The sequence below is a fragment of the Maylandia zebra genome, linkage group LG12 (assembly GCF_041146795.1).
Source record: "Maylandia zebra isolate NMK-2024a linkage group LG12, Mzebra_GT3a, whole genome shotgun sequence".
NCBI lineage: Eukaryota > Metazoa > Chordata > Actinopteri > Cichliformes > Cichlidae > Maylandia > Maylandia zebra.
This window is the reverse complement of record NC_135178.1, coordinates 38,779,387-38,794,886: the sequence shown is the minus strand read 5'-3', so window position 1 is coordinate 38,794,886 and position 15,500 is coordinate 38,779,387. Positions and strand designations below refer to the sequence as shown.

General features: G+C 44.9%; 1 protein-coding gene across 8 annotated transcripts in view; it reads right to left on the bottom strand.

Moving 5' to 3' along the window:
* grin1b (glutamate receptor, ionotropic, N-methyl D-aspartate 1b) overlaps nucleotides 1-15,500 on the bottom strand; it is a 72,444-nt gene that overhangs the window by 35,134 nt on the left and 21,810 nt on the right. For 6 of the 8 annotated variants that reach the window (XR_003024720.2, XR_003024722.2, XR_003024723.2 and 3 more), the window contains 5 exons: nucleotides 11,594-11,656; nucleotides 10,622-10,719; nucleotides 9,192-9,313; nucleotides 4,288-4,462; nucleotides 383-533 (listed from right to left, as the gene is read on the bottom strand). Coding sequence is in view for 4 of the 8 variants with exons in the window: in XM_023153637.3 (XP_023009405.2) it covers nucleotides 383-533; nucleotides 4,288-4,462; nucleotides 9,192-9,313; nucleotides 10,622-10,719; nucleotides 11,594-11,656 (609 nt within the window). In the remaining 4 variants the exon portion in view is untranslated. The remainder of the gene's footprint in view (nucleotides 1-382; nucleotides 534-4,287; nucleotides 4,463-9,191; nucleotides 9,314-10,621; nucleotides 10,720-11,593; nucleotides 11,657-15,500) is intronic. The other 2 variants (XR_003024721.2, XM_076891263.1) reach the window with 1 other exon arrangement.

Here is a 15,500-nt window from a genome sequence, read left to right as displayed (position 1 = left end):
TGGCAGGAGGAGTCTCTGTGGACTATGATGTTTGCAGATGACACTGTGATCTGCAGTGAGAGGCTTGATGGGTGGAGGTGTGAGGGTGAGGGAGACAGGTGGACAGGTGGACATATAGGGAGCAGAGGTAGTGGTCAACCCTTCACAGACAGGTAAAGAAGAGAGTGGAGGCAGGGTGGAGTAGGTGGAGACGAGTGTCAGGGGTGATTGTGACAGGAGAGCAGCAAGAGCAAAGGGGAAGTTTGACTGGATGGTAATGAGAGCTGCTGTGACGTATGACGTCAGTGACACTGACGGTGTATACACAGGTGCAGCAGATGTGTTAGCAGCTGTAAAGACAGGTGTAGCAGCTGGTGCAGCAGGTGTAGCAGGTGTACTCTACCTGTGTTCCGTTAAAGACTCCAACCTGGACGAGGCGACCTGGTTTCTGCTGGTAGTTCAGGATGCTGTAGGTGGCGAAGCGCCGGTCGCCGTCGTCGTTAAACTCGATACGTCCTGTCAGGCCGTCGGGGTACTTTGATGACATCAGCACCCTGCGGAGCCAATCAGTGCACCTTTATTTTCACGTTTGGTGGTGACATCATCGTGTTGATGCGTAAACAAATCAGGTATGTAAGCAGAGGTGGGTAGTAACGAGTTACATTTACTCCGTTACATTTACTTGAGTAAGTTTTTGAAAAAAAGTACTTTTAAAGTACCTTTTTGCACGATACTTTTTACTTTTACTTGAGTACATTTATGAAGAAGAAACGGTACTTTTACTCTGCTACATTTGCAAAATTCGACTCGTTACTTTTTAAAAAATAATTAGTTTAACACAGCGGTCTCCAACCTTTTTTGCGCCACGGACCGGTTTATGCCCAACAATATTTTCATGGACCGGCCTTTAAGGTGTCGTGGATAAATACAACTAAATAAAACTAGTACTGGTACCGAAAAAAGAAAATTTATTCATAATGTTAGGTTTTGTATTGTTGATTGTCATTTATGCTTAGAAATATTTAACCATATATGCTTAGAGGTGTATAATCAATTGTGTAGTGATAGTCTGCAAACTTTGTGTGCATTAGAGAGCACTCTGGGAGCACGAGAGAGGTCGTACCTTGTCTTATTGTTTTATGGTAGGATTAACGTAGCTACGTCTGTTCTAGTCTAAGTGCTTTAAATGCTGGACTTCCTCACCGTGTTATCTAGGGTGAACCATCTAGGGTGAGGGGGAGGCTACCCTCTTCCTGACCAAGGATGTTTGCTTTTGTGCTTTCATGTTATAGGACCCTTTGATCAGCAGTAACACACACACACACACACACACACACACGGTACTCTTTGTGTGTATGTAGACATCATATGTTAATGAACCTATGCATATTCATGTAGCCTCAATAAAACAACAGTGTTACGGGAGAACGAACGAGAGCAACTGGGGTCAAGCGAAGGAACGGCGTCTGTCCGGTTCTCTCCCGTGCACGAGAAACATGAAGAACTTTGCCTACTTCGTGTCTTGCTTGCTGTGTGATTATATTGTCTTCAACGTTCCAGCGAATAGGTTCAAGCTACAAACCTATCACATAACACACGTGAAAAGACCCAGGAAAACCGTGTTATCGTTTTTATCGTTAACTAACTAACGCTGAAAACCGATAAAAACTTTGAAAACTATACATTTCACACCTGAGCCTCAACTCTCACGGCCCGGTACCAAACGACTCACGGACCGGTACCGATCCGAGGCCCGGGGATTTGGGACCGCTGGTTTAACACATTAGATAACATGCCGCCAGTGGAGTTTCCGGTAACTTTTTTACCAATCAGATGTGGCCATGCAGTCACATGACCAGTTTGAAACCGTGGCGGGCAGAGCGGCCCAAGCGTTTCAACGTAGCGGACACACGGAAAGAAGAAACATGAAAACATGGCAGAGTCTACGCTAGAGCTGAAGAGGATAAACAGCATTTTCCTCACATACAAAGAATGTTTCGCTTAAAAGCAGCACAAATGAACAGCTCTGTCTTCAGTGTCTTCAGTGAGAGCCAAAACAACAACTTTTCAGCGTGAAACAACTCAGCTGTGTAACCTGAGGAAACGGTAAGTTTTCTCTAAATATCTTTTAGCTGTGGTTAGCTAGATGTCAGTCTTATGTGTCGAGCTCGAGCTGCGAGTCATGTTTTCGGCGCTACATTGTAGAGAGACAAGTTTGTGTGTTTTGTGCAGCTTCAGCTGTCCTGTTAACTGCTCGCTGGTTAGCTAGCGCGAGCTATAAGCTAACAGCTAGCCTGGCGCTAGAGTTTCACGCACATGTAAACAGCTCGTCTCTACTGCTTTAACTGTTAAAACAGAAGCAACACTGCGGTTGACAGGGTTTATTATGTGAAACAGCAGCTTGTTTAATTTAAACAGTCTGCATTAAGCTGGGCAGACACTGCGATTTTTTTCAGTCACGTTATTCAGCTCCTGCTCAAACTGTACAATTAAATCGCAGAGGTTAGAAGTTCATAGGTCACGATGCAGGTCTCACACTATACGGCCTGATGCTCTGATGCGACCTGAGTGATCAAACTGTGCGTCCATAACATGAAGCTTATCATACAAAATCTGTCCCTCGCTCTCCCTCTCTGTCTTACAAACACACACACACACACACCATCAACTTTGCTAAATTACTAATGAAAAACATTGACCAGACAGCTGTGATTGAGCAGCAAAGTCCATCCAACTCTTTTCATGGTTGTTGTAGTCGGGATAATTTTGTGAGGTCACATTGAAAAGCTGCCACCCAGGCAAAAGAAAAATAGAAAAGTATATTGTTCTAATAATATACTATCACGTTATTACAATATACAGAATTATCACGTTCGTACATTATAAATATTATATAGGCTACATCGCAGCTCCAGTCACGCTTCCATCACCGTCTTTCTCGTCTTTCCCCAGAGTAACAGCCAAACAGGAGGATCTGTTGGCGAGCACTGCTCAGCCTTACACGCATTCTTATTTTAAACTTAATCTGGAATTCATTGCAAACTGTTTGTGCGGGACATGAATGACAGGATTTTGTTTTTCTACTAGAGTTAGTAAAAACATCTCCAGTGTGATTGAATCTTCTTGCCAAACATCTGCAGCTTGGCAGTGTATACAGCACTATAATGACCAGAGATCAGAGGTGTGGATCTGTTGCATGGTGTTCCTCACATCAAGAAGCTGTCGATCAAAGTCAATACAGCTCTTCCTGCATCTGGAGCTTGTGAAGGACTTCTCAGTCACGCAGGACTCCTGTTCACTGCTGAACAGTCACAGCTTCACAGAAAGAACCTTGAGAGCAAACTGCTGCTGAAGCTGAACCATCACCTCACTGAGTGAAGAAAGGGCACATTTTTGCTGAATATGCAGAAACAGATGCACACCCATACAACTTATGGTAAACTGAGCTGCCTTGTATGAACATATGTTGAAGCTGCCTCGTTCTGTTGTCTCTGAGGCTGCTGTGCCATTTGGAGCAACAATGAATATAAAGTTCACAGCATATCTAGTCAGTGGAAATTGTTTGCACTGTTTATATATTTATATTATTTACTGCAGGTATTGGTGAAAAAAGCTTTATGTTGTGAAAAACTGAAACCTGGAAATTAGAATCATTGTGCCTTATTTTGATGTTTTTACATATATTCCTGTTGAAAATACTAAGATTTGTATATTTATTTATTTTTGTTTTTCTGATAGCATTTATTTATAAAATAAATCTGACATTTCAAACAGTTACTCGCTACTTGAGTAGTCTTTTCACCAAGTACTTTTTTACTCTTACTCGAGTAACTTTTTTGACGACTACTTTTCACTTTTACTTGAGTAATAATATTTTAAAGTAATGCTACTCTTACTTGAGTACAATTTTTGGATACTCGACCCACCTCTGTATGTTAAGTTGAGGCGACACCAGGTCACATCAGCTGCAACATAAACAATCCTGATTCAGAGCGACTGATTGGGTCACACAGAGAGGAGGAGACACTTATTATCCCAGTTATGTCAGACTTGAAGATGAATCCAGATCAGATCAGCGCCTCCCTCTTATTCTCACTTTTGTGTTCAGCAGTCCGCTCTGAGATAATCCAACCTAAACGGGCTAAAGTGGGACACGCACAGCGTCACGTAGCATTTGCATCAAACAAGGTGGAGGAACGGCAGCGAGAGACCCACGAGAAAAACAAGCACATCTCCTAAGTGTAGTGCACCATGCCTCCTAATGACCAACCACAGAATCTTTGACCTGCAGCCGTGGGTGGTACTAACCGTTTAAAGAGTGGCCCGGTCCTCCAGATGTTGGTGTTTCCCACGCAGCCCCGTGGAGGTTCAGTGATGTTCTCCTTCTCAAACAGCTCCTGCAGAGACTGCGCCACCACGGCCACGGCGTCCGCGATGTGCGCCGACTCGTTCTTACCGTTAATCAGCTGGAGGCCCAGCAGGCCTGTGCCCACACACACGCACACACAGCAGGAAGTTAAACAGGCTGCAGACTCAAAGCTGCCCTCATTCACACACACATGTTAATTAAACACTCGCACACACTTTCATTCAGCTGATGTAATTACACAGTGCATCAGTGTAATTCAAACACACACTCGGGGCTTCAGGCGTCAGGTCAGTGTTCATCACGACCAAACTGCATGCTGGGAGTTCACTCTGACAATCACAGCGTTTGTCTCAGCAGAAAAGCCTCACTGAGACGTCATGAAGAGTGTGTGGTGTTTTCCTTCAGCGCAAACTCGTCATGCTGCGTAAAGTGTCTGCATCTGTCTCCAAGCTGGGCCAAAACGGGTGGCTAACAGTGCTAGCATCCCCCAAAATCTACTGGTAATAGCTAACGAACAGTGTTAGCATCTCACAAATGAACCATAAGTAAACGCTAACGGACAGTGTTAGCATCTCGCAAATGAACTATAGCTAACCATCAAGTTAGTTACTAAACTTTTTTTATAATGCCTTACTAAAAACCTTTGGCTAAAATGGAATTGCTAACTAATATTGTTGGGAACTTACATTACGCTAACATTAACAAACTGTTATTTTTTTGAAATGCTATGCTAACAATTAGCTGAAATTTCAAAACATTTGGCAGGAAAGCTAATACATCATAATTTCAACTTTTCATGTGAAACAAGTTTCAAATAATGAGCCAAATGTGTGAGAACATAATCTGTGTTATTCCTGAGACTACTCTGCTTCAGGTCTGTATATATTCTCACTTATTATAAACACGTCCTCTAAGTACGATGCATACTTGAGGGACCTTGGTAGACTTCCTGAAGCTGGCCAATCAAAAAAAGAGAACGTTTTTTAGCACACGAGCCTTAAACAGACAACTTATTGCAGATAGATGATGACCTGAGGGCCAGCGGCTGCTCTAGTGCAACATAAAAGCAGAGCTGGAGCTGAGCCGATGAAGCTGTTTCTAATGATAACGAGCACTGACGGCAGCAACACAATTAGGAAGCCCGACACGTCCGCCTCTCTTCCATAAACAAAGCTAAAGGGGAAGTGTGCCTGTGCCGCCGCTGCCTGCAGACCGATGCAGCTGCACAAACATTTCCCTCATAGTGCAACAGGAGCCCGTGAAGAAAAACACCAACAAAATCCAGAACGTCGCAGTGCTGCTCCACACGTTTCTTTTCAGGGGATCGTTTCAGGAGGGTGGACACAATAATGCAAACACCTGTACCATCTGATATAAAGCAGGCCTGCAGATGCTCTCGCTGGTATTACGGATGCGCTGAGATTTGAGTTACAGCTGATCACATTATTCTGCCCAATCCTGTGTAGGCCCCACCCACAGAAGAGTTTAGGATGAAGGTTATAATCTACCTCGCTGTTACATGCAGCTGATTTGTGTTTTATCTAGCCCAGGCTCGCTGCAGCGGCCAAGTTTGATCCGTGACTGAGCCTGTACGCTAACATGGACACGGCTGCTGTTTGGGGCTAAAACCACTAACACTGTTTTACAGCTCGAGCATTTCCACTCATGCTTCTGTCACACAAATTATACGATATTGTTTCAGGAAAATCTCCTCCTCAAGTAATAACGTGAAAGGAAAATATTGCAGATCTGAGATTTTCTACTAAGAGGAAGTCAGGCTGCTGCAACATTTAGTTTTCTCATTAAGGCTAAAAAGCTTCAAGCTGTTTGTTTCAGAGATATGACCTCTGACTGTTTCTGGTGGAAAGCAGAAACGATCTAGCATCTCTGCTGAGCTGAAACGGTCCACCCAGAAAAGAAACCCCCACCCTCGTGCAGCAGAGACAAACCCACTGTGGATCGTTTCAGAGTGCGGTTTCGCTGCACTTTCAAGGCAAGGATGGATCGTTTTTCTGACACATCAGCGACTCGGAGGACGCGATGTCCAGAAAAGCCACGCATCGTCTCTTAAGAGTGCAGGGGCCGGCCGGTGAGGATGTCTGTAGAAACAAAAAGCCATGGCAACAGAGCGGGGAGCCGATTACCCAGCAGCCAGAGGGGAACGCCACGACCAGGACCAGGACGCCACGTTAACTACAGCATCATGTCAGGGACAAAACTCCAACATGTGCACTTATTTAATGTTCATTAGGTGAACTCAGAGCAATATTAGAACACGAGCACCTGTCTGCTGGCCTTCATCTGCTTGTTCCTTTCACTTCATCGTCTAGTTCGAGCTGTCAGATTTTCATTCCCTGATTATACTGATAATACCACACAATGGATCTAACAGCTTCATTTTATTTACTTTAACTTAGCCGACTAATAATGACAAATGCTAATTCAAATAAATGAACGAAACGAGCAGCAGAGACAGGAGAACGTATCCTCGGCTTTTTCTTTCCAACATTCAGCAACTCTGATTTATTCATTTATCAGATTTTCATTAATATAATCATTGAAATGTTAAATTCATGTCAAGTTGACCTGTTGACCTCTGTGCTATGACAGTGAATAGCTTCATCTTTTCTATTGTGTGCAATAAAACCTGCAATCGCCTGACCTCTTCCCGATGAGTTCCTGCTCTTTTACATCCATTCTGTGCGTTAAAAGGGCGTCCGCATACTTTTGAAGTACGAAGATAAACGTGTGAACTGGCTGACTGAGTAATTAGCTGAATAAACCCCGCCCCTGGCTCCACGTTGCCATGGGCGTGGCCTCTATTGGCCACTTGCAAAGGGCAAAGCATCAAGCAGGTAACAGGAAGCAAGGGCGGCATCTTACCAGTGTTTGATTGGACACACGTCACGGTTACCGCAGCAACATTAGCAGTTTATTACCCCCCCCCCCCCCCCCACACCTGAATCATTAAGCCCGCCCCTCCCACCCCTGTTTAGCAGCATGTTATTGTTACTGTGAGAATGGGCAGACGGGCGGGCGGGCGGACGACACACACTATAGAAATGAAACAAACAAAAAGATGTTAGACACATTTAAAGCCACACAGTTACAATGAGCCCGGAGAGGAGGGAGCGGTTAAGAACCTTTAAACACGCCTCCACGCTCGCCATGTTTAAACATTCAACCGGCACTCCGAAGAAACCAGAGAGAGAGAAAACACACCAGGACACTGAGAAGCTAACAGACTGATGAAGAGTAGCTTCCTTCATCTGAGACCTACTAGAAACAGTGCCAGACACAGAGAGAGAGAGCTGTGCTTCCATCCAACCGTTTTAACATCGGATCGAATGATGACGCTGAGAGCTCGCTGACTCCCGACCTGCCTGCACCGCTCTGTGGACCGACACTTTTACACTAGAGGACGTGACGTTAGAGGACACAAGCCTCAAAGCGCTCTAACGCTCCTCTAACGGAACGCTGTCAAAGTTCCCCGAGCCTCTTCTGTCTCCGAACATCTCCAACCGAGTCTCAGGCAGTGCCTGTCGTTCTGGCTGCTTTCTGAGGAGATGTTTCCTGTCTCTGAACTCAAACCCGGCCGAGCTCTTAAAGCTACGTAGAACCTCTCTGTTTGGTTTCATCTTTCAGCAGCCCAACACCCTCGCAACCGCTGCCCAACATCAGAGCAGCCGTCGACGATGTGAGCGTCCCCACTGCAGGACCTCGGGACAGCCTTTATGGACGATGAAGAGGACCGGGATGCTGCTGATGTTGATGATGATATGTTGATTATGGAAGCGTCAATCGATTAGACACTTGGACCTGGAGAAGGACACGTCCCTTAGAGTGTCCTGTGGGAACAGCGCTTCAGGAGTATGGGGTGTTTGGTTTTTAGAGGTCTTTCGAATTTCGAGGTGTTGTTTCTCGGTATGTATTATTGTAGGGTCTATCGCTGTATGAATAAAATTTACTTGAATTTAAAATTGAATTGCGTAACCAAGTGGCTGAAAGATTTTACTTTGGAGGTCTCAGAATCTCGTCTCTGCTTTTTACAGATGATGTGGTTCTGTTGGGTCATCAGGTGGTGGATTCACAGCCGAGTGTCAAACTGTGGGAATGAGAATCATTGCCTCCAAGTCTGAGGCCATTGTCCTCAGCTGGAAAAGGGTGGAGTAAGAGGCGAGTTACTGCCCCAAGCACCTCGGGTCTTGTTCATGAGTTGGCTGTAAAAGCAAAACTGTCGATTGTCGAATGAGCTCGAATGGCAGGCCTCCCCCTTACAGACAGGGTGAGGAGTGCCATCGTTCGAGGGGGGCTCAGAGTAGAGCCAATGTTCCTCCACATTGAAAGGAGGCAGCTGAGGTGGTTCGGGTATCTAACAAGGATGCCTCCGTTCACATGGGCATTACCCACGGGGAGGAGGCCCACTGGAGAGACTCCATCTCTGGGCTGGCCCAAGAACACCTTGCCCCGTGATCCCAGACAAGCAGAAGAAAATGGATGGAAGGATCTAGTTGTTAACTGATGATGTGATCTGATCCTGATCCTATATGATGGTGTAGTGGGTGTAGTGAACTTTTATTGAGAAGTTGGACCGTGTTTAACTGTCAGAGGTCTGATTTTTCGTGAACTGAAGCAGCATTTGGTATTTGGTTAAATATGTCCGACTGATGATGACAGGAACAAAGAAAGAGCAGTTTGATCTATTTCCTCTCTGCAGGTGACAGGTGACTGCTTTCTTGTGAATTTTCCTTCTGTTCGAGCTTTGCTGTCAGTTGGATGGAAGAAGAGCTGCAGACAGACAGAGAGGAAGAAAGGAGGAAGAGCAGGTGAGAGACGGACGTACCGTCTGGAGCTTCACTCAGAGCTTTGCCGGTCATCTCCCGCTCTCCAACCAGCCAGACGTAACCGGAGCCGGTCATGTTGAGCTGCCGGGCGGCTTTGTACACGAGCGCAGCTTCGTCTTCACTGCAAACACACAAACACACAGCAGGTAAGCACTCACCTGTGGCTGACACAAACAGGTCAAAGAACCAGTCATCAATCACCTGGCAACACTCTGGAAAGCAACATATCAAACACGCCTGTGGACGCACAGTCTGACTTCTTCTGTTCGAGCTCCAAACGTCTCTTTAAAGACCTGATGAAGGTTTGGCTGATTTCACCTCAGTGCAGTCAGTTTTTCTGCACCACAGCACCAGAAACACTGCAGCTCAGTACATCGACTGACCACCACTTTCACAGCATTCCCGAGGACATAATAAGAGCTCCAGGGTCTCCGTGGTTGGTTCTTCCCAGCGGCAAGACAAAGAGGAAACGTAAACGTTTTCCAGTTTTTGTGTTTTTATCTGTTGTACAGTGTCCTTGGGTGCTTTGAAAGGCGCTATTTTTAAATAAAATGTATTATTATTATTATTATTATTATTAAACAAAGGAGGCAAAAGCGTGGCTGCAGGGCGGGCCCACTAGCACGGCTAAAGAAACAGCCATTTAAGCTACCGCCTCTGAGTATTTTCCTCTCCAACGTCAGGTCCATAACCAACAACTACCCAGGACACCGGGTGTTTAAGCTGCTGCCGTCTGGCAGGAGGTTCAGGCTGCTGAGGTCCCGAACAACCAGACTCAAGGACAGTTTTTACAACAGGACAACAGCCCTGATCAATGCTAACAGCTGACCTGACACTTCTTCTTCTTTTTTTATTACTAAGTTAATATACTGTGTTGTGTTGTTTGTGTTGCGTTGTGATGTGTCGTATCGTGTCGTGTTGTGTTATATGTAGTGCCGACGTAGGACAGTTTTCCAATTTCATTGTACTACTGTACTATGTATGACTGTGCAATGACAATAAAGAGTTATCTTATCTTATCTTATCTTATCTTAGCACCTCACGATGAGCTGAAGCTTGGGCCGTGGCCTTCAGACTTTGGCCTTGTTCAGTTTTGGAATCGCTGCTGGTGTTTTGTGCAGAAGAGTCTGACTTTCATCAGACGATAGAGGCTGATTGTCGTTGTATCAGACTAAGGGCTAATCTTTAGACCTTGTACGTCCTACTCGCGTTTACATGGATCTTTTTACACAACATTTGCAGGTGCTACTTTTACCTGTTGGGGATACACAGATTCAGTCCAACACTTGCTGATGGCTTAGTCACAAAGTTCCTGCAAAGTCATGGCAAGAACAACTTAAACTGTGACCAGTGTCCTAACCCTGATACAGCCTAACTGTGGAAACCACAACATCATCCAATCAGAAACCATCATGGAAACCACACAAACCTGGCAGAGAGGATGATGACTCGGGCCTCCAGGTCTTTCGCCTCCAGCAGCAGGGCGGTAATGTTGGTGTCCTGGCTGAACAGCAGCACCTTCTCAGCCTGGAGGACCACCAGATGGACACAGTGGACGGACGGTAACACCGAGGGACAGTGAGAAACACGGCAGAACAAAACACCACAGAACACATCGCAGGACAGCCATCGTTAGCTCCACATCCACAACCCCTCCCCAACCACCCACAACCCCAACCTTGACCATGCTTCCTCTCACCCACGCTACCACCGGAGGAGGAGGAGGGGAGGAGGGACGGGAGCAAAAAATGGAGACAAAAAGTGTTCAAGATCTGCTGAACTAAAGAAAACTCAAAGTCGAAGCTGGAATACAAAGAAGGAGGGGCAAAAAGTTGTGCGTGGTGTGGTGGCACATGCAAGCTGAGGCGCTTTCAAGACTCCAACCAACCAACCAATCGGGAACGTGCATGTTAGAGCGCACTGATGCAACTGCAAACTAAAAAAAAAAAAAAAAAAGATTCAAGTGGAGGGGGGGGAGGAGGGGAGGAAGAGGAGGGGAGGCGGGGAGGAGAAGTGATTCATTTCCAAAAAGAAAAAGAAAAGAGGAGTGAGAGGATCCTGGTGTGCGGTGTTCCTCGATAATCTGCAGACAGAGCCACGCGTCAGCCTGGCCACATGCAACCCTTCACAAGGAAAAACTCGGGGAGGGGGATGAGGAGGGGGGAGGAAGAGGAAGGGCGTCTCTCCTGCGAGTGTAAACCCATTCCCGATGTGCAGGAATCATGAAAAATCAAAAGAAAGAAAAGAGATGGTGGAGAAAAGACGTGCCACCAGGATAAGAGTCTATCTCTGGAGCCGGGTTGGATTCTGGGCGGGCGGGGCTGACTGGTGTTTGGCTACTACTGGGCGAGCTCAGAGATTGGTTGGGCGGCGTGCATCATTTGACCATGCAAGTTTATACCTTGGGTGTTCTCCTGAAGTCAAAGTTCTGTTGGTCGAGGTTTTCATAGTTCCTGTTTTTAGTCTGATGGGTAATGTGCACAGAGAAAATATGCAGACACAGAAGAAGATTATAGACAGTCAGAAAAATGGGAGGGGGGGGGGGGGGGGGGGTAGCAAAGCATCCAATAAATGATTGATTTCTTCTGCAGGAGTCGGACGCAAACACATCGCAGTCTGCCCAGCGGTCTGTCGACCTGCGTCCAGTTCGGACTTTTCTTCTTTTTAATAATAACCTCAGCGTGCAGCGCCCCCTGGTGTGTGGACAACAGCGGCACGTGTTAACCAGTAACATCTGGATGAGGTTTCTAAGCACTGCTGTGCTGAAGGTGTAAGTTTTAACAAAATGAAATGGAGTGATTTGTTTTCTAAGCAGTGATGTCAGGATATCAACCGTAGGATGGCCATTATCGCCCAAAACTCCCTGAATGAAGAGGAAACCACTCACCCTGAGATAAACTATAACCTTCTGGTTTTATCTAAAGGTATAAACACGTATTAATCAGCTGTTTCCCCTTAACCTCTTCAAACCCCCTGCTCCTAAAAAGCACATTTGTTCCTGATTGGCCAGTTTCTGGAAGCCTGCTGAGGAGCAGAATGCCTGCACTGCATGGTTTCAGACATACAGAGGTTTGAAAATGAGTCCAATTCTCATTTCCTGAACCCCGCTGCTGTGTACTTTTAATTAAGCGATGACTTTCTCCGTTTCATCATGTTTCATGTTGTTTTTTCTGAACAAAGATCGGGATGTAATAAAGCATCTGTTCCTGTACGTTAAACTGTCCTGCAGTCCTAGAATGACCCGTAGACGCTTCCTCCCTGATATCAGTAATGACATCATCGTTAGTGCTTTCAGTAGAACATAGACAGCGGAGGCTCATGCATGAAGGCTGTGATTTTGAGCTGTGATTAAAGAACAGGTGCTAATTATAACGGCTGTTGCGGAGCCGTGACCGGCTCGCTATATTTAGTCTGACGTGTAAAATCGCTCCTGAAGCCTGCCTGCAGGCGTGAACGCAGACGCTTTATTTTTAGAGAACAAAGAGACGCTTTGACTCAGAAGCCTGTCGAACTTCACAGCTCAGCCGTGATCAAGCACTCGTCGCTTCGGCTCCTCAGGATGAAGAGCTAAGCCTGAACCTCACCACAAACCCAGCTCGGTCTCATTTTATCCACACTCAGACTTCCCTCTCTGCAAACTTCCTGTGATGTTAATCCGCTGTGGCGGCGGCGCGTCCCATTAGTCCTCGACTCGATCCGCTCCAAATGTTAATCTCATTAAATTTACATCCGTGCGCAAAGTCCCCGAACAGCACAGCCTCGCTCTGAGAGCGCTTCAACCGACCTGCACACACCTAATGACACGTCCAGGTTTGTTACTGTTTTACACCTGAGCCCAGTCCGCTGCACGGAGAATCACAGCTTCAGACCCACAACTGCAAAATACAACCCAACCTCCAAAATACAAAGCAACGAAAGTTTCAATGTCACAGAGTAAAGGCGCTCCAAAGATAAGACAGAGGATCAGATCCCACGTACGGAAAATCTTTTCCAAGATTAAAAGTACAGTGTGGAAAACCTCACCACTAGACGTCAGTAGCAGTCAGCTGAGTTCTGTTTCTAATCCTTCTAATCCAGTGCATAATCCTAGCTACGGTGGCTGCTCTGGGACAAACATGTTGTAGGCAGCCAAAAGATATCAGAAACACGACATTTAGACTCCTCCCCATAACGGCCAGCGTGTTTCTGCTACTGTTTGTGTTTTTGGGGGTAGTATTGGACGATAAATTAAAATGGAAATCTCATATTGAACATGTTAGAAAAAAGATGGTTAAAAATATTTCTGGGTAATGTCAGAGATATACTAGATAAGGCAATGCGTATTTTATATTTCGCACTAATTTCCCCCTATCTCAGTTATTGTGCTGAGGTGTGGGGGAATTCATATGCGACTAAAATAAATGCTCTATACTTGTTACAGAAGAAAGTGGTACGAATGGTTCATAATGTTAAATATAGAGAACAAACAAATAATCTGTTTATAAAATCGAAATTGTTGAAATTTGAAGACTTAGTGAAATTACAGACATTATTATTCATGTGCAAGGCAAGAAATAACACATTACCTCTTAAGTTACAAAGTTTGTTTGTATTGTGTTCAGGAAGTGGGGACAGTAGAAGGAAGTTTGACTTTAAGCATCAGTTTGCTAAAACCACACAAAGGCAAATGTGTCCGACAGTTAAAGGTCTAAGAATCTCTTGAAGATAATCTCAAGATGCACCGTTTTAAAAGTGTTACATACTTAACAGGATAAATCAATATGAAGAACATGAAAGTAATTTGGGCTAAATGTGGAAGGAAAACATTTCATTGCCATTTAATGCTGCATATTGTGATTATACTGATTTGTTGTTTAGTTTTGCATTGTTACATAAAAATACATGTTAGAGGGTTTTTTAGGGGTTGTTGGCGCCTTCTTGTAAGAATAATTGGATTGCAGATAGGGGGCAGGCGCTAACAAGAGTTTATTCTTCTTGCTGCTCCTTTTCACCCACGGGTGCTGTGTCATATTAATGGGAAGGAGGTTCTGTATGTAGGAAACGAAACACTGTTGAACCATGTGTGAAATTAATAAAGAAATGAAATGTAATAAATATTTCTGCACAAACTAACATATTTGAATAATATCAGCACTCAGCTATAAACAGATATGTGTGAATCACATTTTCACTTTAAGCCTATCCGGTCTTTTAGTCTGATGCCATCAGCTGTTTCCAGGTCCAAACTCTGCTTCAGGTCCCAAAGTCAAACGAACACTGCAGCATCACTGAGTTAAAAACTGTCTAAATTCCTTCATCTTTAATAAAACGATCAGCGTTGCTGCTTTACCAGGTGTAACAATTAAGTTTAACATACAGGCATCCATGAAAACAGGATTTATTCAATTCAGTTAGAAGTTAGCAGGAAGTTAGCTCGCTAGCTTCCACCGAAACATGATATAGCATGTTCTGAGAGATTTCAGAGAATTCAAACGTACAGCTCTGCTGTCACTTCAACATAAATGAAGACAGGAAACTAAACATCAGTGACGTTTGTAGAGTTAATGAAGTTGGGCTAGCTGCTATATAATGATGTGCTACGTGATTGCTAGCGACACAGTGATCACTGACTGTTTTTAGGGGCTTGTTGAGATTAAATAGAACAAGATATGTTAAAAACACTACAGCCTTAATAAACGCAGAGTAGTTTGTTCACACGTCATCACTTTTAACAACAGGATAGTGAGTGTGGGCTGTCAGCGTGCTGTGAGCCACAGCTGGTGTCCACCTGTCAGTTCGAGTTCCCTCTGACCGAGGACGTGTCGGAGATCACTGCTGTTCACTGGCTTCACCATCAAACACTATCAGACACAACATGATCAATGACAACGCACTGATTTGTTGGATGGTGTGTGTGTGCGCGTGTGTGTCACTCCCTCTTGGTCACATGTCCGGGATCTGTAGGTTAGGGAAGCGATTCTTCCTGGTTTCCATTGAAAGCCTGCGTGTCATTAACCAATCAGGTCAAACAGGCTGTTTAAACAGTTTTTTCTTGGATTCTTCATGTTCACCTACTTTCATCAACAATGATAAGAAGAGAAAACTTGACGTCCTGAACCAAATACGATCCATCGTCTCTTCCCTCCGACAACAGTGCTGGGTTTAATGTGAGCTCGTTGATTATTTTCTTTTTTATCGTATTATGTCGTCTGTCAGTATCTCACATGGAAACATGTGTAAGTTTGGCTGCAGCTTAATGTTTACCAAATCGCCTAATTAGAAGTAATCTGGTGCAACGTAGGAAGAATGTATATACTTCAAATTAAAGT